This window comes from Ursus arctos, unplaced genomic scaffold, assembly GCF_023065955.2.
Source record: "Ursus arctos isolate Adak ecotype North America unplaced genomic scaffold, UrsArc2.0 scaffold_10, whole genome shotgun sequence".
In the NCBI taxonomy this organism is placed as follows: domain Eukaryota; kingdom Metazoa; phylum Chordata; class Mammalia; order Carnivora; family Ursidae; genus Ursus; species Ursus arctos.
The window spans coordinates 67,909,037-67,935,669 of record NW_026622764.1 but is presented as its reverse complement, the minus strand read 5'-3'; the positions used below and the strand labels follow the sequence as shown (position 1 = coordinate 67,935,669).

The window sequence follows — 26,633 nt, the reverse complement described above, 5'->3', positions numbered from 1 at the left end:
ACTATTTTGGGGTGAAAGTAAAAAAGTTTTCCCATTCATATTTTTAAAAAGCTTTCATTTTTTTTTTTTTTTTAATGAGCTTCCCAATTATACACAGAACACTAACCTATCTTCACTTCTCAATGGGGGAATCATATACCCAATGAGTATATATTAACATGCATTAAGAGAACAGAAGGAAAACCACAAAAGAGACACACTCTAAATGGTTTAAAAAAATGAAAAAAAATTACGAAGAACATTTTATAAAACAAAAAATCAACAAACATCACAAATTAGAATAAAGTATTCAGGAAAGAGGAATAGGCACACTTACAATGTTGAAGTACACGCCACACAAAGACAAGTTACTTAGTGCTTAGTGGCTGTTTGGAGTGTGGACTTTAAAATTTGAGTGACTGGGGTACCCAGGAGGTTTTGAGGACCAAACTCTGAAATACCTGGTACACAGTTGCTAAACAGTAGGTATTATAATAGACTGGCAACAGATAAAACATGAATTCTGCGCCTTGGTGAGGGAAAGCTGGTCCTCATTAAAGGAATGTAAGACTGGCCCCATTGAGGGTAGTGTGGTTACTTATCTCTCGTAGGCCCACGTCTTCCCCAGCACACCCCCAACACTTCTTGTCCTTAGAAAAGAAGCATAGACAGGATTCATTGCCCTTAGAAAATAAGCAGATAGACAGGATTCATTGCAGCATTAGATAGCAAAACCCAGAGAAACCTCTCCACTGACACTGGGACTGCTTAAAACACTTTTTTGTATGTCTTTATATTGGAACTCAGGAGAGCAGCGCAGTTACAACACCTGACTATATTTACTTCTTCCCTTGGTTATGAACAGTTTTAAAAGACAGCCTACACAACAGCAGAACACGCATACTGGTCCCAACACACCTTCCTTAGGAGGACAAGGCTTGAAGGATGTGCAACAAGTTAACGGTTTTTTCCCGGTGTTGGAGTTATATTCAACTTTATATTAAAAAAACGTTTAATGTGATAAATATATGCCATTTTTCTATCAGGAGAAAGCATATGTAAGGAGCAGCAAAAAGGAAAATTGGATTTTCATACAAAGTAACTTCATTTCTGCTACAATTTATACACCTGCCCCTTCCCAATTCCATTTTTGAGTTAATGACAAAACCGTTTAGAAATGACACCGTAAGATGAACTTTATTTTAAAGCTCATAAAAGGCTTCACAATATCAGTTACAAACAGAATCAACATTTCTTCCAATTTACACCTTCACATGACAATGTACTGTATAACAAGAGATATAGTTGAAAGTTTTTGTTCTGCATGCTGCTAACACATTTCACTAGCTTTTGCTTTACTCGTTGATTTTTAATATCAAAGCAAAAAGTCATATTCTATTGGACAGAATTAATATTAGAAAGCCCTTATGAAATCAGACTTAGTCTTGTTTATAAACATCCACACCCACACACATGCTGAAATGGAGAGCAAAATGCAAGAAAACTACCTTGGCAGGAACAAATGCTTCAAGATTTTAATCACAGCCCTCTTGAACAAGCAGTACAGTTTGTTTTATTTTCTCCAAAAGACAAAAGTCAATTTCATCCTCAGTGATGCAAATGGTAATACTGCACAGAAGCTTAGTATGAATTCACAATTCCACAGGAATCTGAAAGTTACCAAGGCAATTTTCCCTTTTAGGATCATAAAGACTACAGACTTAAGCTTTTTTTCTCTTTCCATATAATACACAAAATTTCTAAACATCCTTAAAAAAGAAAATATAAATAGTCTCAGTATGTTATGTAGAATCACATACTATGGCAAAAATATTTTATTCATTGAAGGACTAAGCCAACGTAAAGTTATCTAGTCCAAGTCCATATTAATGGAACTCTTCTCGTTAGGGTAACATTCCCCGTTCTGATGTGGAGGCTCGGCACCGAAATTTTCTTTGCCTTCTAAATCTTCTTCCTTTTTATCAATATTTGGGCCATTTGGAGTTCTTTCCAGCTTGGGTGATTCAATTTTTGGCTTGGGTTGTGTCACGACGGGTTCACAAGTGTTATTCAACTCCTAAAAGCAAGGAAAACAAAACTGGTAATCAGGTTAACTCCGCTCCATCCTGTCTTTTGCAATTACTTTCCCAACACAGCAGCTGAGCTGTTATTTTTCTATCAACTCCAATTATACATATCTCAATGAATTCAATTTCCTCATTACACACTTGCCCAAAACTATGGCTTGAAGCCTGATCAAAAGAGAAAAGAGCAGGAAATATTCTATGATGAGTCACGAACTTGCAAAGTACTCCCATATGATTACCTCATCTAAACCTCACAACAATATTAAAAAGTAGAAATTTTAATCTCCACCAATGAAAGAAGAAAGATGGTCCAGAGCGGTTAGGTAACTTAACCTCAAGATCAGGAAAACCAGTGCGCGAAGGACTGGGATTCAAGCTTAGAGCCCCCCAACTTCAAAGGCTCACAATTCTTGAGGCACTGGGTGACTCAGTTGGTTGAGCTTCCAGTTCTTGACTTCTTCGGCTCAGGTCATGATCTCAGGGTCCCCACACTGGACTCCACACCGTGGAGTCTGCTTGGGATGTTCTTTCCCTCTCTCCTTCTGCCCCCCCCCCAACTCACATGCTCTCTAAAATAAATAAATAAAATCTTAAAAAACAAAAAAAGGCTCACAATTCTTTAACCTTCATTGTGTGTCAACATTCTTCCAGAGGGAAAGCATTCTTTGGTTTTCTTCTCAACTTCCTTCAAAGTCTCACACACTCAGCAAGGCCTTCCTTGATAAAATACCAATGTGGGTCCTTCTCCAGTGCCCAGAATCTCCTAACCCTTTTGACTACTTTATTTTTGCCCTCAGCACCTGACCCCATCTGATACACTTCTCCTCGTCTGCTGTCAAGCCTTCCTCGAACCAGCGAGTGGGTGACTGCTACAGGGGCAGGGACTGACTTTGTACACTCAAAGCTTAACCTGAGGACAATGGCTGCCACGTGGTAGGGGCTCAACAAGAATATTTGTTGAACTGAATAAATAATGAAGAAATGGAAATTTAAGAGAAACATACGGTTTTCTATATTTTATAGTATCAATAAGGAACTGAGAAATCTGGTCTCAATCAGGATGAGGTATAAGACTGATCAAAGAAAGAGCTATGTTTACGGTTCACAGGATTGCAACTGGAGTTTCTAAGACAACACAGCAGTAATCGGACAATAATACTTACCTTTATTTTGGCTTTAATTTCCTGAGCACGTACAGCTGGATCCTGATCAAGACTCTTTTTAGCCTGAGCGTTCATGATGTTGTTCATCCACTCCATCACTTCATTAACAGACTTCTCAACCTTTTTCATCTCAGACTCATCAATATGATTATATTTCTCATCCTGAATGGAAAAAGGCATGGTCATTCTGTAGACTTAAGTATTTAACATGAGGCACCTGGGTGGCTCAGTCGGTGAAGCGTCTGCCTTCGGCTCAGGTCATGATCCTGGGATTGAGCCCCACATCAGGCTCCCTGTTCAGTGGGGAGACTGCTGCTCCCTCTCCTTCTGCCCTACCCTTGCTCATGCCCTCTCTCAAATAAATAAATAAAATCTGGAAAAAAAAAAAGTAACAGTAACCTCTAACTTGACCCAATTTTCCATGAAGTTCAACTCTATCTCCAGTCTCAAATACCAAAAACAAATTTCTCATTTAAGAAGATGTGTTCACAGTGAAGGTTCCTCAACTTAGTATCAGCTTATTAAAATCTAGGGTAACTTCCTCGCGTTGTACAAAAAGACTTACATTATTTCTGAAGTCTGCGGCTATCTTGGCATAGTGCTGCAGTCTCTGTCCCAGTTCTTCAAACATTTTTGGTCGTTCTTCAGCTTCTTGAAACCGAACTTTAACTGGAGTGCCAATTTTCTAAAACAAAATGTAATAAATTAACATTTGTCTCACTGCATTTCGAAAGTCTGTAGTCTAAAACACAAGTACCACTTTCTAGGGGGAGAGATAGACCTACCATTAATTCTTCCAACTTGTCAACATATGCTTGTTTAGCTTGGTCCTCTCCTTCCTCATAGAGCCAGTTTTCGGTCTCTGTGAGCAGTCTCAAAAAATTTTGGTGATCCTGTATACGGAACACGAGAGTCCGTATCAGTGGCAATTTAAAAGTTTTCACAACAGGGGCGCCTGGGTGGCACAGCGGTTAAGTGTCTGCCTTCGGCTCAGGGCGTGATCCCGGCGTTCTGGGATCGAGACCCACATCAGGCTCCTCCGCTATGAGCCTGCTTCTTCCTCTCCCACTCCCCCTGCCTGTGTTCCCTCTCTCGCTCGCTGTCTCTATCTCTGTTGAATAAATAAGTAAAATCTTAAAAAAAAAAGTTTTCCCAACAAAACAGAGTCATCCTCAGAAATGCTAAACACTAAGTCACCAATCTTATTTCTTTTTTTTTTTTTTTTTTTTTAAAGATTTTATTTCTTTATTTGACAGAGATAGAGACAGCCAGCGAGAGAGGGAACACAAGCAGGAGGAGTGGGAGAGGAAGAAGCAGGCTCATAGCGGAGGAGCCTGATGTGGGGCTCGATCCCGGAACGCCAGGATCACGCCCTGAGCCGAAGGCAGGTGCCTAACCGCTGTGCCACCCAGGCGCCCCACCAATCTTATTTCTAGGACAGCACTCTGATTAGCTGGATTCTCTTTACTGAAAAGTATCAAGGAACAATGAACACTAGATTTTATAGGAAAGATGAACAATAATTCTTTGGCTTCTCTTACACGGGGACATGTGTAAGAGAGTTCCAGTTTTGGACAATTTATACACTGAAATGGGGTTATGGAAGAGCAACTATCTTCCTGCTCTCCAAAGCAATCAGGTAACTTTCTATTCACCCCACACTATCAAAGGGAAATTAGACAAGTTCACAACTCAATCACTGAACCTGAAAAAAATCATTCCAAACCAATTCCCATAATGTATTTCTACTCTTGCCTTAGGAGGTCTATCCTGCTTGGGTCATCTCGCCTTCAGAATCTCAACCGTAAGAATAAGAAACCCAGGAAATGTCAGGGCAGAGCCGAAAACTAACGTTTATTACAAGGGAGCCCAAGGATCTTAGAACTAAAACAGACCCCTAAGTTTAAATTCTTTTAACTTCAGAGTTAATCCTGAAACCATCCCAGATTTTTATCTAGCCAATTGCTTTCTAAGCCCCATTTTCACAGTTGTGCTTCTGGGATTTACTCAGAGCCACACTGACTTTGGGAGCTTAGAAAAGGGCTAAGGGGAATACTGTGCCTGATAAAATTTGGAATGACTGGATGAATGAGTCTTACGGGATAAAACAATGACCACGAGCAACCAAGGGAACCAGAGTCATAACAAAAAAACAGAAATAAAAGGTCTGAGGTCTTTAAAACCAAGGATTTTCTCTTATCTTTCTAGCCCCCATACCTTTAGTGTCACGGACTCTACATAAATGTTTGATAGGTTCTTTCTTCTGGATGGTAAAAACTAAAAAGTCATTAGGACAAGTTAGAATAAAACGGCACATTACTAATGAGCTTCTCTCCAGGACTCTGTTCACTTTCTATTTCAAGTTTTCTGTTTTCAAAAAGCTCATGACATAGTCTAGGAGAGATTTAAATGTCAAATCTGATATGAAACACTTTATGAGATTATTTGAATAAAAACAGCTCCACACACACCTGCTCACTTATGAACTTCTCATATGGTCCACACAGCTTGTCCCTGAACTCATACACATATTCCTCCACTGCATTTTTAGCATCGTTTCTTTCCTTTTCCAATTTATCCTGCATTATCATCTTACCCTGTCAGAAAACAGAAAACGTTAATTCCAGCCTTAGTCTTCTGTTATCTGTAACTGAATGTTAACTAGACTCTAGAGTTAAAATCAACAATTATACCAAAAAAAAAAAAAGTGTTAACAGTTGTAATTTATACCTCATAAAGCTTATAACCAATCTTACAAAGTTCTTCATTTACTAAAACACACATAGTGGACTGTGATTTTTTTTTTTAATTATATAATAAATTACATAGCTTTCATATCTCAGGTTTAATACCAAGAAGGAAAAAAACCCAATTCACTATAATTGTATTTTCTTTTAGGTAGTTATATGGTTGTCTCACACTGGGATTAATATTGGCCAATATATATGCTACAACCATATTTGAAATCAAGGACTATAAGTAAATTTATCTACTTATTTATAAAATATTAATGAGCTACAATTTATTATTAAATTTTGAAACACAATGTTGCCATCTCAGTAAACAAAACAACAAAACCGAATCTCAATTATTTCACTTATTCTGACCACACAGAAGCACAAGTATTTTAACAGAAATATTTAGTATGGCCTGAGACACCAACTGTATTGTGCCCTGTGCTAGGACATACTGGCATCCAATGTCTTCCAAGAACTTGGGCAGTCAATTATATACCAAGCAAAATGATCTATGGTATAGATCTCTTTCATAAGGATGCAAAAAAGTAAACAAAACTTGTTTAAAAAAATTAAACTGAAGAACCTTTAGTTTTGGATTCATCCTCTTCCTGAAACTGTATAAAACATGCGGTATGGGAAAAAAGCACAGCTATTTCTCTATTAGAAGTATGGGCAACAGGGCCAACCAACTAAATACATTCCAGAATGGAAAATAATTACCTGAAGTACTTACCTCTGTCTCAATGTACATGTTAAGAAGGTCTTTCCCTAATTGCCAGACCAAATTGGCTTCAATAGGCAGCTCAACATTCACCACCTTTATTTTGGGCTTTTTGGCTTCTGGAGGCTGGTCAACTTTCTTTTCATTTGCCTTAGGAAGGGGTAAAAAAGAAATGGAAAAACTCCTAAATAATTCTTGAAAACAACAAAACCTCCTTATCATACTTACTAAAAATAAAATCCCTCAAATGCTAAATTGGAGTGCAGATCACCTAGTTCCCACCCTCCCATTTCAAACCGGGCTGCAATGACAACTTAAACGTCATACTTTCTCTCAAGAATTCACGAGGATATTTTTCTCTTTGCATATTAAGCTTAAATTTAATCTCTTCTGCTAAAACTTTTAAACTTTTCTTCATAGGTCTTTAATTTTTAAGTCCCGTAAAGCAATGTCTCGGACTCCAAAAAAAGTCAGAACTTATTATGTTACCACATCTTTAAGTAACAGTCTAGAATCTAACAGTAACTAAAACAGACTGTGACCAATGCTAAACACGTTAGGATCACTTCTATTCCCCTTCTATACTTGAGTCCCTCTATCCCAGTATAATACCTGCTGCAATTACAATTAGCACTGCACTGAGGGGCGCCTTTTGAAGTTTCCTACTGAACCTGGGGATTATATATACACATACATACATATATGTATGCATAAATATCCTTATTCCTACTATCTGCCTTTGAGTCATACCCCTTTTCATAAGCAAACATAAGCTAAAAAGAGACAAAGGAGCCTTAAAGTAGAAAATGAAATGATGCAGCAAATGCTAAGAGTTTACTGCAGGTTTTTCAAAATATGTAAATACAGGGCTAAAGAAGTATCTCCTAAGGCCTTTAATTTTCCAACACTTTTCTATGTATTTCCATTTCTACAGGTTCTTACGAGCTGAGATGACAAAGAACACAATTTAGGAAACTCAGCTGTAGAACAGATCAGAAAATAACCAAGGGAATAAAACATATACCATGGCTGGCTGGGATGGTCACATAGGACGGACTAGCCCATCAGTATAATGGGTAGCACCACTGGCTAATTCTGGGAAGTTAAAAGGTTGTTAGAACTCTAGACACTTTATAGAAGAAACTGGAACTTGAAAAAGGTTCAGTGGCTTGCCTAAAATGACAAAGACAGAGATGGGACTAGAACTCATGTTTCCCAGACTTCTAGTTCAGTATTCCTAAAAGTCACATGCCTCAGAAGTGTAGCCAGCTGTCTCACCAGCAAGGATCTAGTCAATCACAGCCTGCAGTCCCCATGTCTTCTTCACTCTAGTGTACCTGAGAACCCCCCAATATACTGTGCATGCTCTGGGGGCACAGACCACAAGGCAAATGAATTAGAGGACACCCACACCTCGCAAAACACAGGAGTACAACAGATATTTGGGAAACAAATGGATGACAGTACACGCGTGGCAGTTAAAGTCAGCATAAGACTCTGACGGCACAACATTAAACCAACTACTGACTAAACCGATAGATCACAAAATGGCACTCGACAAGGCACAGATGAAGAACCCTCCAAAGGGGTGTGTGAGAATGTTCCAAAGGGCTCGATGCCAGCGGTCCCACCTACAACTAAGAACATGAGATGGTACTCAATGTCACGTTCCAGACAGGCACTGAGACTATCAGCACGAGTCAGTTAATACTCAACACTAAGTGAGGGGAGGGACGGGACATTAAGGAGCTGTTGTGGCAAAGAAAGCAATGCTGCTCCACCATCCTCATCACAGAGCTTTCAGAGTCAGGAACTAAAGCTCATCTTAGGAACCGCACAGGACCAATCGGGGCATGAGATTAAAAACTGGAAACTTTTATCAAGTATAAAATGTATTTTTGCCGATGACCAATTCTGTAATTCATCCAAAGGAAAGAGAAAACCAAACCACTAATGAAAGGTTAATAATTTACATGCAACCTGTAGGAAGAGTGAAGTTCTGCAAAGCACAGAATGATCTGGAGTGACAATGTGAACTTCCCGATATCTATCCCACCATGAATTTTACAGGTCTGATTAGAAGCTGTCATTTTTCAAGGGACCGGCACAAATACTTAATTTAGCCTCCAATACATACTGTGGAAGCATGGCAAAGAAAAATGACTTTGAAGTACAATCTGGTTATTAGCAGACCATAATCAATTTAATTTTGACAGGTGATTTGAGAGGAGAAAAAAGTTTACTAGACTCCTATAGCCCATGTATTTATCATCAGATTAATTCAAGTGAAAACTCATCACACAGCACTGGGATGTACCTATTTCTCTCCCCACATTAGCAGATACCTCTGACACCAGAGAAGACAAGAAATGCCATGCATTCGCCTCTTGTTGCTTGGACCAGCAGTTAATCAAGAGAAGCTTTTAGGTCTAAAGCAGGATATTCAATTCCCTTCGTTGAGCTTGAGTACCTCTAACTCGTTTTAATTGAAAAACACATAAAAAACTAAAAGAAAAACCCTATACAGAGTAAGTTAACTTGGTGCTTGCTCTTGAAACTGCAGATTTAATGATATCATTAATGATCACATGTTGCAACATTGTCTAAAGGAATGAACTAGAAGAGTCACTCACTTTGTCAGCATCTGGGATTTTGTTTCCTTCTGAGGTAAGTTCAGGTGAAGGGGGAGACTGTGAGGTTTGTTGACCATCAGTTTGTACCTGGGGCTGTGTTCCAGCTTCACTGTTGTCTTGCTGGATATTTTTCTGAAATGAAAGCCCAGGCACAAAGGATGTAGAAAGCAGGTGTACTTATATAAATTTAAAAGGTTATAGGGCACCAAAGACAGTACACTCAATTTCTGAAATCTTAATAGGTGGGGGAGAAAAGATACTGGATAAAAGCAAAATAAACACAAAATAGTTGAAGACTCCTTACAAATCTTAAACCTGTAAGAAATTCTTTGAATGAGAGCAGTTAATATTGTTAAACAACCAGGCAGTAGGCATTTTGATTGATGTGATGACTACCAAGAACTCTCCCTTAAGAAACTTTCACCTAGCTTTGTACAGCTATTAACTCTCAGAAGCACAAGAAATAGGTTTACTCCAGGCCTCTCTCCCAGAAACAAAATTCCAAAACTTAAATTCACCAGCAGCCATCAGCGTCTCGACATATCGCCATTTCAATGAACTGAACAGTTGCATAAAACAGCCAACTATCAGTCGTTCAGGGATTCATCATTTCAGCTTAGAGATACCCAACACTCCTTCTGTCCCCACCTTCTTCTCGTGATCCAGCTATTTCCACCTCAGAAGATCTCAGGATAAAGAATATGTGCTACATGTTAGTAGACCTCAATCCCCAATAAATCAGTGCTTGCTCTAGTCTTCTCCCATCTTCGGGAGAAGCCTGAAACATTCTAATTTAACTGCTTTCTGTCCACCCTGAAGTCTCTCAAATGTTTCTTTCAGAGCTTCAAGATTCTAAGGCAGACACTGAAGTATTCAGAAACAAGGCACTCGTGATGTAAATAGATCCAAAAGGTACTAAGAAATTGATACAACAGGCATTAGAATAATGGTGTCCATAGCCCAAATGGAAAAGTATACGGCACTGATCATTTAACGCATTATTTTGAAATTTTTAAAAATGAGAACAAAGCTAAGGCTCAGATAATAATATTCCTTAAATGTTCTAGGAATGATAGTGATAAGAGTTGTCTGACCACAGGATAGCACACTTTCTCACATCTTAACTAAAACACTGTTCACTTGCCTCTTCATTTAAGCTATTTCTGATTATTATTATCCAGAAGTAAACTCTAACAGCGAATCTATTTTGAAGTTTCTTAAAATTCGTCTGCACTCATGCTAATTCAAAGAACATGAACAGTAACAATTTTTTTTCTGTACCTCATGCAGATACTTCTCTTCCTTCCCTCCCACAATATAGCAAATCAGGTCAATAAAAGCAAATAAGTCCTGAAATACCAAAGCCAATTTTACAATAATTTTTTAAGAATCAGCTTTAATATTTAGTATATATTCTACCAAATTAATTTTTAAGTCTTTTCTTTTTTTCTTAATCATCAATCAAAACTTCTCAGTATGTGATCAATGCCTTTAAAAAAAACCAATTTATTATTTTGTAATAAATTATTATACTCTAATGATTTTGTAATGTGCCAGTTCAAATTAACTATATAAAATTTAAGCGTAATTCACCAAATTCTGGCCATATATTATCACATCTAGCAATTGCTATCATCATTCCCCAAAATTCTAAATAAAATTAAGAAAAATGTATTTGAACCCTTCCCTACTCTTTTCCTATAGAGTTGAGTCAACTACATATTCCAACCCAAAGGCTTATGAACAAACTTACATCATTGTCCGAGTTTTCTACTGGTCTCTGATTTGGACACTCCATGTCTGCTTCAACAGAAGATACTTCATTCTCCTCAGTTGGGATTTTCTCCACCATTGATGCTGTGGAGATGGTGAAAATGCCATGTGTATTGACTCGCACTTTGACTTTCACTCTGGATTTTTCTCCATCTTTCTGTGCAGAAACATTCTGAACTACGAAACGGCCTAGAACAAAAAGAAATTGACAATTTTCGAAGTGAATCTAAATGTCTGTAAAGAAGACAAAGGCCAAGAAATACAGTTTCAAAGTATTGCTACTCCCAAATCTTCCCATTTTCTCTACCAACTGACATATACTATTAACATAAAATAAATTTAGCTGCATGGTTATTACTTCAATACTTGGAATTAGTCTTAATAGGCCATAAAACCTTCAAAGGCAAGGCACTCTTGTTATATTGTTTTTATTTAACAGATACTGTAAGATACTGATGATGAGAAATCCCTGCCTCCTCCTACCCTATTTCTCCAGATGGGTAAGCACACACTAGACATGAAAATCTGTTAGCAAGTGTCAGGCAGAGATCTCAAGTGATACCAAGCACCGGATGCATTTTAATCCTACAGAGTCTTTAGGGAATACTGTTTTTCTGACTGAATAATCAAAACATTTTCCTATGTTTTAAATAGGAGACGTTTTGATAAAACCTGTTATCAAAGCCTGAAATTATTATGCAAAATACAGTAGTTCCAGAGCATTACAGAATAGGACTTAAGAGTATGGACTCTGACCCAGTCTCTGGGCTTGAATCCTGGCCGTGTAACCTACTGCACGGATATTTAAGCTATCTATGCTTCTGTGGACTGAGCTGGTGAGTGTTCACGTGAGCATGGAAGACTACAGAACAAGCGCTACGTGTTAGCTACCATCTCCACTGACGGCCTTGTTAATCCAGGGGCCACTAAACCAAAATGAAGTATTTTGAACCTACTATGTGCAAAGCGCTATATGGGGTTTGACATCTTTATATTTAAGGTGCTGTTTACACAAACACAGAAGTTACAGATTTAATTACCAAGTCAATGAGAGATGTTGGAGTAGGCATTCGATAATTATCAAATCACTGGAGCACAGGAAATAATTACCATAAGACCCATTTAAAGCAACAGCATTTACTATGGAGTATCCGAGATGAGTTAGAGGAGAGAGAGACATAAGATCGTTCTTTAAGTACATGCAAACTTTTCAGTTTTGGTGATAACATGTTGATTTGATGTCATACTAAAAAGCCTGGATTTTATCCTTTGCATGATGGGGAATTAATGTAGAGAGTCCAACCATCTCTAGTGAACAATTTCTCAAACTAATTTCCTAGCAATAAATTCATAAAAACTGTTTAAAAACAAAACAATAACAAAAAACCTCTTCTGTGTCAGAACATTTTTAGTCAGGTTAGACTTCTTCAAACAACTTCATTATGAAAAGGTGTGGGGCAAGGGTGAGTCCTGAACAGATCTTACAATACTGGCAAACTCTACCTTCAGCCTGGGCAAGGCACATGGCCACTCAGGAAGATATCTGTAGCTCTCCCATAAATTTCCAGTTACCAAGAGTCAAAACAGATGGATAGTGCCAAACCTCTCAAAGAAAAATGTACCAAAAAAGATGTGCTTTTAAGAGAGATTACAAAAGAAAGGTACATTTTTAAAGAGAGATTACAAAAGAAAGGTACACTTGAAAAGTTGTTGCAATGGTTTCTGAGCCAGGTTTTAAACTGGAAGTAACATTCCATCTAGAAGAAAGGTTGATATTAAAAACAGGTGGCAATCCTTTAAGGAGAGACTGTATCAGAAGAAAAGAAAGACGGACATGCTCCTAAACACAAAAACATGGAAGAAACAGCAGCACTAAGCAAGTCGTTTCATCGCTACAGGCCAATGTATTCATCAATAAAAGGAACAGATTTCTCCACCACCATTACTCTAAATTGACAATGTCTTTACACGGAATATGTTCCACTCAATGTCACTGAGAAGAAAAATTTTTACATTGGTACACTAAGTCTTTAAAAGCCTAAACACACCAAATTAATTGCTCACCTATTTTTGCTTCTGGATATGGAACTCCTTGAGGATCAGAATAGAAAGCTTCTAGCTCAAAAGGTCCCCTTCGCAAGAAAGTGAGAACTTTGGAGAAAGGAGCAGCATGGTTTCGACTAAATACTTCGTGGACCCTAGAGGAAAGGAAAAGGCATTCAGTATTGCAAGCACTTCAGCTTACTACGCCTCACAAAATGGAATAAATGCTCGGGAATCTCCGCCAATTCTATCTCACCATTTATTAACACCAAAATGAGAGAAGTATTTTGATAGGTTTGGTTGTTCAAAGATCCCGATTAATCAGACCCTCAACTGTAAAAGTCATTTGTTGATTTTTTTCCTCTTTATATTAAAATACAGTAGCTGAATAAAGTTATCTTCTGCTACATACCCTTCAGTATCTTCGGAATCATGGTTCCACACCAGAGATATTGGGAAAGGAACTGCATCTGTGATGGAAAATTCTCTAACTTTAAATGCCGGGGAAAGAATTGCACACTTTAAAAGAAAAAGAAAGGATTATCATAAGATTATGAATAACTGCACTCACCTTTTAATATAAAACAATTCAAATTGGATGCTAAGTTTAAATTCAAATTCAAAATTATTTACAGCATACGCCAGCTTAAGTACTAAGGATCTAACATCTAAATACTATGCCGATCACTAAACATAGACCGATAATACAATGTCTCTCAGGACAGTTGGCGACTAGTAACAAGTTTCACGGGAGCTTAGGAAAAAAAACACTGGACTTGCCAGAAATGCCCTGATAGCAATTTCAACTACAAGCTGTATCACTTTTGAATCTGTGTATATATCCACAAACAGCTCTGTCCACATCACTTTTCAAATGTCTAAGAAACTGAAAATGGATAAGACCCAAAAGGTTCATATTTTCAGGTAATTTTTTGAAGGAAGCTATGGTAAATTCAAATTTGAGGTGGGGAATGCCCGACAGGTGGACTCAGACGAGTCACATACAACTGACTAAATACACGACTAAACTAAAAGTCAATCTCTGATTAGCACAGCATCCTTCAAAAGACAGGCCACAATAAGCCCTTCCTCTAAAGAAATTATAAACTTCCAATCTTTTGGGGAATTAGAGACTTAGTTAAGGAGGTACACTCCATTATCAAGGAAAAAGCAAAAACAAAAACCCCATGATGCATCATGAGGCTACAATGCATTATCAGTAATAATGGATACATATTCTCCCTTTTTAAAGTATTAAGCATAGTCCTTCTAAAAACCTCTGTGTACACAAAGTCTTGCTGTCTTGCATTAAAAGTAACTGTGCTGACTAGATTAAAATTGAAGCACAGTTCTCTTGAAACTTTAGTAAAAACTACCTAATGAGTATATTATTATTCTAAATATAAATTTTCTTATCAATAGCAAATATCAATTTTCTAATCAAAGAAAATAATAATTTTCTTACCAATATATTAATATAAATATTAATTTTCATATCCAGTTTTGGTGCTTTCGCTTTCCCAAACAAATTAAGCCTCTGAGTGGCCTTCTTACTTGCTAAGCAAGTTACAATCAATTTGGAGGAGGAAGAAGAGCTACTTTCTAAAACTTCTTGTTAACTAATACTCTCAGGCCCGCAAATCTTCCCCCAAACCATTTCCTCATCACACCACATTGCCGTTCGAATTCCCCTCTAGTGCTTTGGAACTACTGCCACCACCACCACACAGCTGATTTGTGCTTGACTGTTGTGTTTCCCGTGTGCCCTCAGAATCATGCCTGTTCCTGATCTGCAGTTTAAGAAACATCAGCTGCAAATTTCCTCTAATCGAAAATTTCCTGGATGTTCCAGATCTGAAGATGCTTCTTTCCCCACAGCCTTATGGATGTGTTTGGAAGTGAACTCCCTTGTGACACCTAATTAGACACAGGGCTTGCTTCCGTATGACCCCGCCACAATGAAGTGAAGCAGAAATGAGCACCAAGAGAAAGAAGGGCTGAGAAAGCAGTACCTGCAGTGCACATCCTCTCGCTACTGCTTCATCTGCATTGAGTGTTGTGCTAATGTCTTTTCCAAAGAATCTGGCAATTTTTTCTTTCACGCCTGGAATTCGCGTAGTGCCTCCAACTATCTCCACAGCGCTCACATCTTCAACTCTGAGCTGAGTTTGTTCCATCAGAGAGTGAAGGGGAACGTCTATCTTTTGCAGGAGGTCAGCACAGAGTTCTTCAAATTGTGCCCTTGGCAAATAAGAGGAGCACGATAAATCTTTAGAAACGTTATCTTAAAGCCAATATCCTGTCCATTTTTTTTTAACCACTATTAACACAATGAATTTCTTTTTCCTTCGACAACCTCAGATTCCATGTGTACTGTAATTTGTAACTTTTAAAAATATATATAAATATACAAAACAGGTACAGAAAAGAAATGGGGGAGAAAATCAGTTCTACTGGTATTACTGGAAAAAAATCACTTTTATATTAAGACTGCCGTTTTAATCCTAAAAGTTTTTTTGTGAAATCATTATTCAATTACTGGCCTAGAAATACTAAGAGATGATAGGTACCAAAGAGACTCCATTGTGAGGGCACTTCGCAAAGATCTTTTTAAAAAACCTCTTTGCATGGGGCGCCTGGGTGGCTCAGTTGGTTAAGCATCCAACTGTCGATTTCGGCTCAGGTCATGATCTCAGGATTGTGGGATCGAACCCCACATCGGGGTCCCTGTAGGGCGTGGAGCCTGCTTAAAATTTTCTCTCTCCCTCTGCCCTTACCCCAACTCTAAAATAAATAAAAAACCACCTCTTTGCAGAAGTGACTCTAGTTTCTAATGGTGTGAACAGTCCTCGTGTGTAGTATACAATCTTGAAATGTGGGCCAAGACTCTCAACACCATAGCTAGACTGACGTCTGGGCTATAGATTTAACCAAAAGTTTCTTCTATTTAATCTAGCAGAATTCAAGACGCACCTGTTCATCTTTCCCGAAACATCTTTGTCATTCATAAAGCACTCGATATTCAGTGGTAGGTCCGTGCTGTTAGAGCTCATTAGCTTTTTCAATTTTTCACACTCTTGATACAGACGAAGGAGTGCTCGAATTTTGGATTTTGCATCCAACTTGTACTTAGTTTTAAATTCCGCACAAAAATGTTCCACTAATTTTTCATCAAATTTTTTTCCTCCTAAGAAAGGATCAAAGGCTGTTCCCAGTACCTAATTTAGTTAAAACGACAAATAATCTGGTTATTTTCAATCGTATTTTTAACTAGAATCTTTAAATACTGCTACTCAACCAACTAAAGAGAAATAGGATCAAGACTTCTACTTAAATTACAACATGAAATCCAAGTCAAGAGAAATGTTACTACCAAATCCAAATGAAATGCTAATCTCTGATTTACTTTTAATAATTACATAGAAGATAATCCTAAAAGCTGCTCTTTCTTAAGCAAGAATACTTAGGAGAATGTTAAGATAATTACATCATCTTTACGGACAGCAACCTTAGGAATAATTCCTTGTTAATTAATATCGTTACCCCAAACTCTTCATTACCAAGAAGCAAAGTCAAGAAGCTCAGCTGCTTAAAGTAATGACAAATACAACACATTTAATATGTTTTGGTCACTGAGTTCCAATTTATGGCTTTACCTTCAATTTTCCCTTGTTAAAGGCACAGGCAGACACTTGAAAAGCTGAGTGTCCCATATCAACAAAAACCACTATCCGAGGTTTCTCATCCAGGCCTGGAAGATCCTGCTTATAAATTCCGTAATTCAAAGCAACTACAAAAAAATAATTGTTTCAATTCTTTGGTTCACATTTTCTTAGGAATTTCATCATTACCAAAATAATTATACATGCAGGAAACTTGACTATACTTCAAACACTTAAAGGTGAACACATTCTTTTTATACCTGACTTCGAACTAATTTTCATGGCATCAATAACTTTTTCCCTTTCTGATTTTAGAACAATGCTCTATCACTTTTCAATGTATGAAGAGATGTGACAGAGAAAATGTGCGAGGTGCAAATACAATGAAATGTAACCACAAACAGTAGCAGGCTCATCACGCAATACTTACATTTGAACCACAACCTGCCAGGAGACTGCTTATCCAAAAAAATTAAGAATTTAATATACAACTACAGCAACTGCAGTTCCTACCAATTTCTTTTTAGATCCAAGGCAAATAACGGATCTACCTTAAAGAGACTGTTAGCTTTTTCTGAACTTTGAAACCACTGTATTTCTAAATACATATACCCTAAGAACACATCTTTATCAATACTTTAGCAGTTTTAAAACACATATTAGATTTGAAAGACATATATATTAGATATAAAACACATATATTAGATATACACTGGAAAAAAGTCTTACTTGTTTTGTCTGAATACACTAAATTGTAACTGACCTTTTGTTCACCTGTAATTATAAAGATCTAGAAAACGCTCTAGGGGGAAGGAACAGTGATTGCTTTGCTTACCACTATATCTGTACCTAATACAGTGACTGGTAAATGATATAGTTTATGTCAATATTTGATAGAAGATGAATTATCAATGACTAACTGCATATATTCAGGAAATATAGAAGGGAAATTTTTTTTTTTTTTACTTAATCAATACTTATTGTCAAGACAGTTGTAAAACCCCAAATCCTAAGGTTTTGGGAAAACTTAACTATAAAAGCCATGTAAGGAAATAAAAAATTAAATCCAACACACACAACTCAAAAGATTAAAATATACACATAAAAGAATTTCTTAATGAAAACAGAATCATAAATCTGACAAAGTGCCAATTTCTCGTTAGACGTAAGCATCTGAAAAATTAGAATTCTTTAATTTCAAATCTAACCCATATTTTTTAATATGCTATGTTTCTACAAGTACATGAAAAAGTGTTTGGTTATGATATCTGATGTGTCTTAACCCTAGTTTTGATAGTATATTCACTTCTACACAAAAATAAGGGTTTTTTTTTTTCCCTTACCAGCTGTCATGTCATTCATAAGTCTCAGGCAGTTTAGGCCAACTATTTGTGCAGCATCTAATACAGATCGCCTCTCAGCATCTGTGAAGAAAGAGGGGACCTACCAACAAGAAAGGAAAGAATTTTAACTTGTCTACAACATATACATACAAATTCCTCACAACCACTTATAATGAATTAACAACAGTTCAGCTAAACAGGTGCCAGTGAAATCACAACACATAAATAGAACTTCAGACTTAATTCCTAGCAAGTTCCTTAACTTTTAGAGTAACTACTTTAAAAAAAAATTGCCCCAAAATTTTATTATCAAAGTAATTTTTACTGTAACCAAATTTTAACCCAAAATAAAAATTAATCAGGAGTATTCGCTAAGTCACAATTGCTTCTATCTAATAGAAAGCCTTAGGGGCGCCTGGGTGGCTCAGTCGTTAAGCGTCTGCCTTCGGCTCAGGGAGTGATCCCAGGGTTCTGGGATTGAGCCCCACAACGGGCTCCTCCGCTGGGAGCCTGCTTCTTCCTCTCCCACTCCCCCTGCTTGTGTTCCCTCTCTCACTGGCTGTCTCTCTCTAATAAATAAATAAAATCTTAAAAAAAAAAAAAAAAGCTTTAAATTTAAGTGTATGAAATACCATTTCCAAAGCCAGTCTTAAATTTCTGACAGCTGGAAATCACAATGCTAAGTCAACATTTAATGTTAAACATAATTGAACTACAGATAAATACTGCAGGAGCTTAAAGATAATACAGAGCTAATTCTAGCATATGCCACTACCCTATAGTTTTGCTATTCATTGCATTTAAGCATTAGTAGAGGAAAGGGTACCTTCTAATTCTGTAGACCTGTTAAGATTATAAAAACATTTTTAGGCAGGGCAAAGCCTGTTGATATTCTTAAAAGAAAGAAGAGCAAAAACAGCTCAAGGGATGGGATGAAGTTTCTTATGGTGCCGACCTGTGCTTCCAGCTAGGTTAACTCTTTTGATCGCTTTCTAGGACAGCACGTTAACTAGGACACTCTTCAGGAGAAGTGTCTAACAATACAGCCATAGACTCACTTAACTAGAAAGTACCGAAGAGAAAACTTGGTATAAGCGGCTTTCATTTTTTTCCCCAAAGTATTTGTAGCTGCTTCAGAAAGAGAGGCAAGAGCAAAAGTGGGTCTCTGTTCACCTTTCAAATCAGGAACACTGCTTTCATCAGTCTTCCATATTGCTTATTTAAAAAAAAAAAAAAAAAAAAAAGGAAGAACCACGGACTTAAAACTTAATTCTTTACTTTTACCAGAGATTAATATTTTTTTCCAAGCAACAACCAAATACTGTTTTAGAACACCTTCTGTCTTGGAAGGGCAATAATAGGAGAAATTTTAAGCCTCTGCCTCTATTCTTTCATATCCTAAGACACACTGCCATAAAAGCTTCTGAATGGTCTGGGCAGGCCACTGTGCCCATGTTATAATGCAAAGACCACGCATGACACAGTAAGTCCATCACAGACCGTCTTGGTCCAGGGCATAACCACAGAAGATCAAAAAGTGATCCTAGACATTTGGGAGGGGAATTTCTGCTACCTCTTTGGTATCCAAATACAAGATGACTTTTGTCCATTTAGAATACGCCTTGATAACCTACCAACTGTTCATTCAAGGTAGTGGATGTGCCAGTGTTAAAAATCTTAAGTCTTGGGGCCCCTGGGTGGCTCAGTCAGTTAAGCATCTACCTTTGGCTCGGGTCATGATCCCAGAGTCCTGGGAATCCCATGTTGGGCTCCCTGCTCAGCAGGGAATCTGCTTCTCCCTCTCCCTCTCTCCCTGCTTGTACGCTCTCTCTCAAATAAATAAAATCTTAAAAAATCTTAGAAGTTTTGTCACTACTGGTAGGTGACACTGTAAAACTTCTAATGAACTGGTTCTCAACTGACAGAATTCTGAAAATCTCCCATTAAGTATACAAATTGTCTAACAGCATGTGAACTGACTGTATGAGAACACCCTCCCCATTCAACCAATGAGTCTCTTTTTCCAAGGAACCCCCCAGGAGATTCTGATTTGCTCCTCCAGCCAAGAACCTCTGCAACTTCTGGCTAAAAATACCACTCAAACATACTCTGAACTGCTCCCGAACCCTATGCTAACATAGTCCAGTAGGATTTTGATCTCTAGTAATAGAACAGCTTTCACACATGTAATACTTAAGAGCGGCAAAAAAGGCAAATTAAAATAAAACACATTGCCTTGCTGAATTCTACTTACTGAAATAACACAATCTGTTACTGGTTTCTTGAGGTTGTTTTCAGCAGTTTCCTTTAACTTAGTCAACAGCATGGCTGTTATCTGCTCCACGCTAAAGAGATGTTCTTCATCCATGTACATGACCTATATTGAGGAAAGAAAATGTTTTAAACACTGTAGTAGTTAAAGCTACATGCTAATACTAACTTCCAAATGTTATTACATATTCTCTTCCGGAAAAGCTTTATTGTTACAGCTGTTAGAAAAGAAGAAAGGAAAGAGAAACAAAAAAAAAAAAAAAAAAGGGAAGAAAAACTTTTCTCTAGAGATGACGAGAAGGAAAAAAGCTAGGGCAGATTTTTTCCTCTCCCCAAAGTAGTAGTCGAAATATTATAGAAAGTAGTAAATCTCCACTCTAACTGAAGAGATGAATCACTATGACAAATATTATTTTGTGTAGATCTTATGATAGGAATGCTCCTGCTAGTTTAAAAACAGATTTCTGGTTGTATTACATGATTGCTCTCCAAACAACTGTAATCGGGTGGTCATGGAATAGACTTTTGTTTGATAAAACAACACAACTGAGATTTTTTTAACCACCACTAAGGAAACCTAAATTTTAACAATTATAAAAAAGTTAGGAGACACAAATTAAGTTCCAGCAGTATATAGGATATGAATAATTTTCAGACCTTAAAACATACCTACAGTTTACAAGAACTTGACCAAAAAAAAAAAAAAAAAAAAAAAGATCTCATCTAATTAAGAACTTTAAATTAAATATTTATTAAGAATTAAGTGTTTTTTTCTATAGGTGAGTTCCATTTCTTACTAAGGACTCTAAGCCTGCTCAGTTGTATTACCTTAATTCCAACTCCACCATTTTTCATTGGAACCAAATCGTAACTTAAGTTTTCCTTCTCCTTTTGAATGAAGGGGTCATTGAATGCTCGGCCATGGAACCTTTTGAAGTTAGACACTGTATTGTTTGCATGAGTGATTTGCTGCAAAAGAAATTAGAAATTTAATTTTTTTTTTCTAATTTGAACATCTATCAGCTATTACAATTTTATAGAAAGTCAACTGTACAACTCAAACCATTAAGAACATAAATAACTTTCTCCGCAACCCCGGGAAATGCCAGAAGGCAGGCAGTGAGAAGGAACAGGAGGCAATACTGGCACCACAGACTTTTAAAAAGATTTCAAAATCTGCAAGATAAAATCAAAGATGGTGAAACTATCACTAAAGCCCTGAACAAACTAAGAACTGCATCCCTTTATTTTATTCCTTTTTCCCCACTAAACTTTGAAGTTTTATACCTAATGAATAAATGAATAAGGAGATCAAGAAGCACAAGTCAAATTATATTTTAAGTTAAAATTAATTGTTACAGTCTAATAAATTGGTAAGTGGTCAGGATAAACATTTTGTGCCACAAAATACATGGATTGGGACAATAATGGAATGTTTATTATCTATACCAAAAGCATAAGAGGCAAGGATAATTCAAGAAGTTCCAAAGTGACTTAATGCTTTCAACTGCATATTTTTGATGATTAGGCTCTGGACTGAAAAGTCCCACACTTCACAGTATATTTCGCTCACAGAAGTCCACAGTGGGAACTTTAAAATATAGAAATAGTTCAAAGATTAAAAACTGAGACTTCTGAAGTAATGAAAATCCCAAAATTGTTTACTATTTACTGTTTCCTCTGGTCCACTTCTTTTAAAGGGAAGACTAAAGTTGTCAGCACCGGTTTTTCAAATAACACAGAACTGAAGCATGTTTATATACTAAAATTCCCTGTGATACTGAAACTGACTTGAAGTATATCTAATACCCTACAGGCTAGATCTGAGCCTCAACTGACTCTCCTCAAATAAACACAAAAAAATCAACAGAATTTTAGGTCTGGAATTATCAATATTCTAAACGGCCATATTCAGGAAGATAGCTACTTCACTAATGTGTCTCTTTCCTTCTGAGTATATTATTTTGGGTATATATAGCTATTTTTCTTGCCTTTGTTTTTTTCCTCTTATATCTTGTATCTCTTCCAACTAGCCTTATTATAGCATTCCAGGGTTTAGAATTTTGTTTCTGTTTCAGCAATACTATTTTCTGTATTTAAAAGAACTTTTTCAGTCTCTTTTTAAAAGCCTCTCAGAAGAGATTTCATATTTCATCTTCTTTCATTTTTTTCCTCCCCAACGCTAAGGGCTCATCAGTTATAAGGCTTACATGGGAGGGGCACGCATAACTTTTCTAGTCACATTAAGTAGCAGGTGAAATTAATTTCAGTAACTTATTTTAAAGCCTAATAGATCCAAAATACTGTCATTTCAACATGTACTCAATATAAAATATCAAAGAAATACTTTATTTCCTTTTAAGACTTCAAAATTTCATGTGTATTTCATACTTACTTCACATTTGTACATTTGAAATGTTTCCAACGGCTACCCTATAAGACAGTACAGGTCTATACAGAAAGTTCTCCCAGTCTTACCTTGATTATTAAATAACCTGAACGTGCTTTCAAACACAGAACTTCTAGAAGGAATCTTTAACTCTTAAATGTATATCCTAAGAAATTCCACATGAAAGAACTTCAAGTGTCTTATTTATAATTTTTAAAAATTAGATAAATTAGAAGGTAGCAAAATTACTAAAAATTAAGGTTGGCAGATTAGAAAGTTAAGGTAGATGTTAGGAAAAGAGGAAGGGAACAGAAGGAAAATGAGCCATCTGAGGGCTCATAAAGAATACTTGCATTACATTTCTAAAATTCAAAAATACATAGGCTGAGATATTTCATACTTTTGAATGCCCTTGAGATTTTACCTTAAAAATCTCCCCTCCCTTAAAAAAATGACCAGAATTCTCTTGAAGAACATACCTGATTTTTGGCTGCAACTCCAATTGTCCTGTTTTTTGATCCAAATGATATGACTGATCTAGAAGATATACAAACCACATGTCTCAAACTGTTAAAAGGCATAGATGTGGACATCTTTAACTGACAAGAGAATAGTAATTTCTTACCCATGGCGGGTGGAGGACAGCAGAAGTATAGCACAATTTTGGACTCTAAAGCTTTGGTCAGATACTCAGCAGAAGCCTGCTTAATTGCTACTCTGAGAATCCAGTCTAGGTGGCCATCTTAGCCAAAAAAGTCTGCTCATGGTTCAGGGGACATTTTCCAATACCTCAAATACCAGTATAATTCTCCAGGTCCCCAATTATTAGGAAGTGCACATTAACTCTGAAAATACTTTGAATAAAAGGTATCATTAACTTGGCCTTAGATACATGATTAACAAAATATATGGTGTCATTCCACTTCTCAGTTGGCAACTCTGTACAAATCTAAGTATCACTATCTTATCCATGCTCTTCTGATGCACCATCGGCCTCTTTAGTATCAAAAGGTTTATATAGGGGCGCCTGGGTAGCGCAGTTGTTAAGCGTCTGCCTTCGGCTCAGGGCGTGATCCTGGCGTTCTGGGATCGAGTCCCACATCCGGCTCCTTGGCTGGGAGCCTGCTTCTTCCTCTCCCTCTCCCCTGCTGTGTTCCCTCTCTCCCTCGCTGTCTCTCTGTCACATAAATAAATAAAATCTTTAAAAAAAAAAAAAAAAAAAAGGTTTATATAAAGCCAAACAAATAGGCCTAAGTTATGTTTCTGAAGTTTAAAAGCACAAGAGGCTCTTACATGGAAGACTCTACTTAATGAAACCAAGTAAAAATGACGCAGATCAAGTATCACAGCAGAATGGGGTTGAAAGAAAGGAGTGAATAATTCGTTACATTAAGTCAGCCCTGAAGAGATGAAAAAGGACTTCTGTGAGACAGCCTTCTCAGGTAGCACAGAGCAGAGAGAAACTCCCAAAATCTTGTCAGGAGGAGGTAAGCAAATTAGGTTTTCAGTCAGAGAGCAGGTAGGAGTAATAGTGAGATGAGCAACAAAATGGGAATATGCTGAGGGCATTATACACCAGGCTAAATCAACTTTCAATTTGCTATTAAGGAGACACCCTAAACCTAAATTTTCTGAGCAGGTGCTAAACAGCATCCTAAAAGCCAAAGAAGTGTTCAAGCAAAGGCCAGAACCTTCCAAAAACAGTGTATCATCCTAGACTCAGTAACTACTCACTTGCAGAACGACTTACTCATTTTCCACACTGCAATCAATAGTGGCCAATGCAAATGAGTCAAACAGCTATTACATCAAAAGATTAAAGGGAATTCCAAGCTGCCCCCTGTTTACCCTTCTTAGAGACTTTATCTATTGTCTTTAGTTTCACGGTGGTCACTACAGCCAGATACCCATTTTTTTCCCTACTCTCATTTGAACAGCTTTTCTTCCCTTTATTGGATCAAAGAGAACAAAGATGTGAACTGTACCTAAGCATGAAAGCCTGATATAGTCTTTCTTACTATACTCCAATTACAGAGCTCTTTACACAGCTAAAGCACAGACTGTAAATTTGCAAATAGGCAATATCATGGAATAATTCCCAAGGCTACTCGTCAAATATTTGCTTATCTTCTGATTTTCCATGCACTTTCATAAATGGCCATTTGTACTCAAATCGTGACATATAAAGTCATTCTACCTTTGGGCTTCAATGTGTCATTCTACGCTTTTTATCTTGGGTTTAAGGCATTTAAAACACAAATACCTACATTAATTTTCCGGAGAAGCAATTGTTTTCATTAATGTACATGCAGGCATGTTTTCATGTATTATCTTCAGAAAATAAGCCCCTCGAAAAAGTTGCTTTAATAAAATGTTACCTTTGCCCACCCTGCGCTGCTGTAGAATATAACATTTAATTCGGTGACAACATTCATCCCCGAGTTCTAGCACAAAACTGTGCAAATTTCATTTTATTTCCTGTATTTAAAATGTGCAAAATTAATAAACTAGAACACGATTTAGGATTCCCCTTGAATGGCTCTCATAAAATGAGCAAAAGAATGTTTACATCTTCACAAATGATCCCAGGCACTGAGGCTGACAGCGTTAGCAACCCAAAGTGCGCAAGAAGAGGTATCTATGAAAGGAGTGATTCTGTGGTCGCTAACAACAGTCCGCCCGCTCACTGGACAAGAAGCAGCACACAGGCTCTGGAAGCTTCCACTTCATTTCGAGATTCACAATGCGGAAGAAAAAACTCAGCAGCCCCGCATCTGCGGTGCGCAAAGATATGCTCGGAGGGAGGGGGACAAGCTGGGGGCGGCACAGGCAGCTCAGAGAAGCCGCGTGGAGAAACGGGGGCGGCCGCGGAAAGAGCGAATTGAGGCTTGCCAAGAAAAGGAACGAAGTCGCGGGGCTTGGCCGCAGCTCGGCCCCCAGTAGGAAGCCCGCCCCCGAAACGTCGACCCTGGGCTACTACACTCTAGGACTTCTCTTGGCCCCGTGAATCGCCGAGACACCCCCACCCTGTCCAATCCGGGCGGCAAGCCCCCACCCCTACTCTTGGGCAAGCGTCCTGTCCTACCGGGCCGCCGGTACCCAGACCCTACCGAGGAGCGCACCACTCCTCACATCGCCCTCCGATCGGCCCGGCGCTCCGCAGCCAGCCCGCAAGCCCCGGGTACCCACGCTCCCCAGCCCCCTCCGGGTTCCTCTCCTCACTCCAGAACCTCCCCTGGCGCCCTCGCAGGCTCCCACTTACGGGGTGCACCGGTCGCTGAACTCGTTGGCGATGGTCTCGATACCCCCGGCTCGGGCCACCGCAATGTAGCAGCTCTGCGAGCCCACATCCAGCCCCACCACCGACATGGCCGGCTCGCGGTCCTCCTCCGCCTGGGCTCTGGGTCTGGGTCTGGGTCTGCGTCCTCCGGCCGCCCGCCCGCTCCTTCAGCAGCCGCTTCCTGCCCCGGCCGCGCGCGGCTCCCGCGGAGTCCGACCGCTCCTCTGTCACTCGGACGGACGAACGGACAGTCGGCCTGGCTGGCGCCTCCGCCTTCCCGGGGACAGTGGCAGCTCTCAGAGGACTAAGCACGGAAGAAGGCGGCGATCGGTCTCCGCAGGTCGCTCCGCAAGCTCGGGCTGACTGCCTCAATCTGCACCCACAGCTCACCGGCGCGGCGCTCAACTACCGACCCAGAAGGGGAGGTCCCAATTCCTCAGCCTTATGTATCGCACTGATCAGAACTTTCCAGAATCTGCGGCATTTACTCACCGGCGCCTCCACCGGCCCCTCCACGTGCCACTTCCGCTTCCTTCTTCTCGAGCCTTCTC

General features: G+C 38.4%; 1 protein-coding gene across 2 annotated transcripts; it reads right to left on the bottom strand.

Moving 5' to 3' along the window:
• Positions 1–1,149: 1,149 nt before the first annotated feature.
• Positions 1,150–26,633, bottom strand: HSPH1 (heat shock protein family H (Hsp110) member 1). 2 transcript variants are annotated; one of them, XM_026493094.4, is made up of 18 exons: positions 26,065–26,633; positions 23,282–23,339; positions 21,242–21,382; positions 20,397–20,519; positions 18,143–18,242; positions 16,794–16,927; positions 16,111–16,355; positions 15,150–15,378; positions 13,550–13,656; positions 13,159–13,292; positions 11,075–11,283; positions 9,322–9,453; positions 6,701–6,838; positions 5,701–5,826; positions 4,015–4,122; positions 3,795–3,914; positions 3,230–3,391; positions 1,150–2,056 (listed from the first exon to the last, which is right to left on the bottom strand). In XM_026493094.4, exons 1-18 carry the CDS (start codon positions 26,169–26,171, stop codon positions 1,850–1,852), a joined length of 2,580 nt encoding a protein of 859 aa, XP_026348879.1. In that variant the 5' UTR covers positions 26,172–26,633; the 3' UTR covers positions 1,150–1,849. The 2 variants fall into 2 exon arrangements, with proteins under 2 accessions (XP_026348879.1, XP_026348880.1); XM_026493095.4 differs by lacking the exon at positions 9,322–9,453 and having other exon boundaries at positions 26,065–26,562.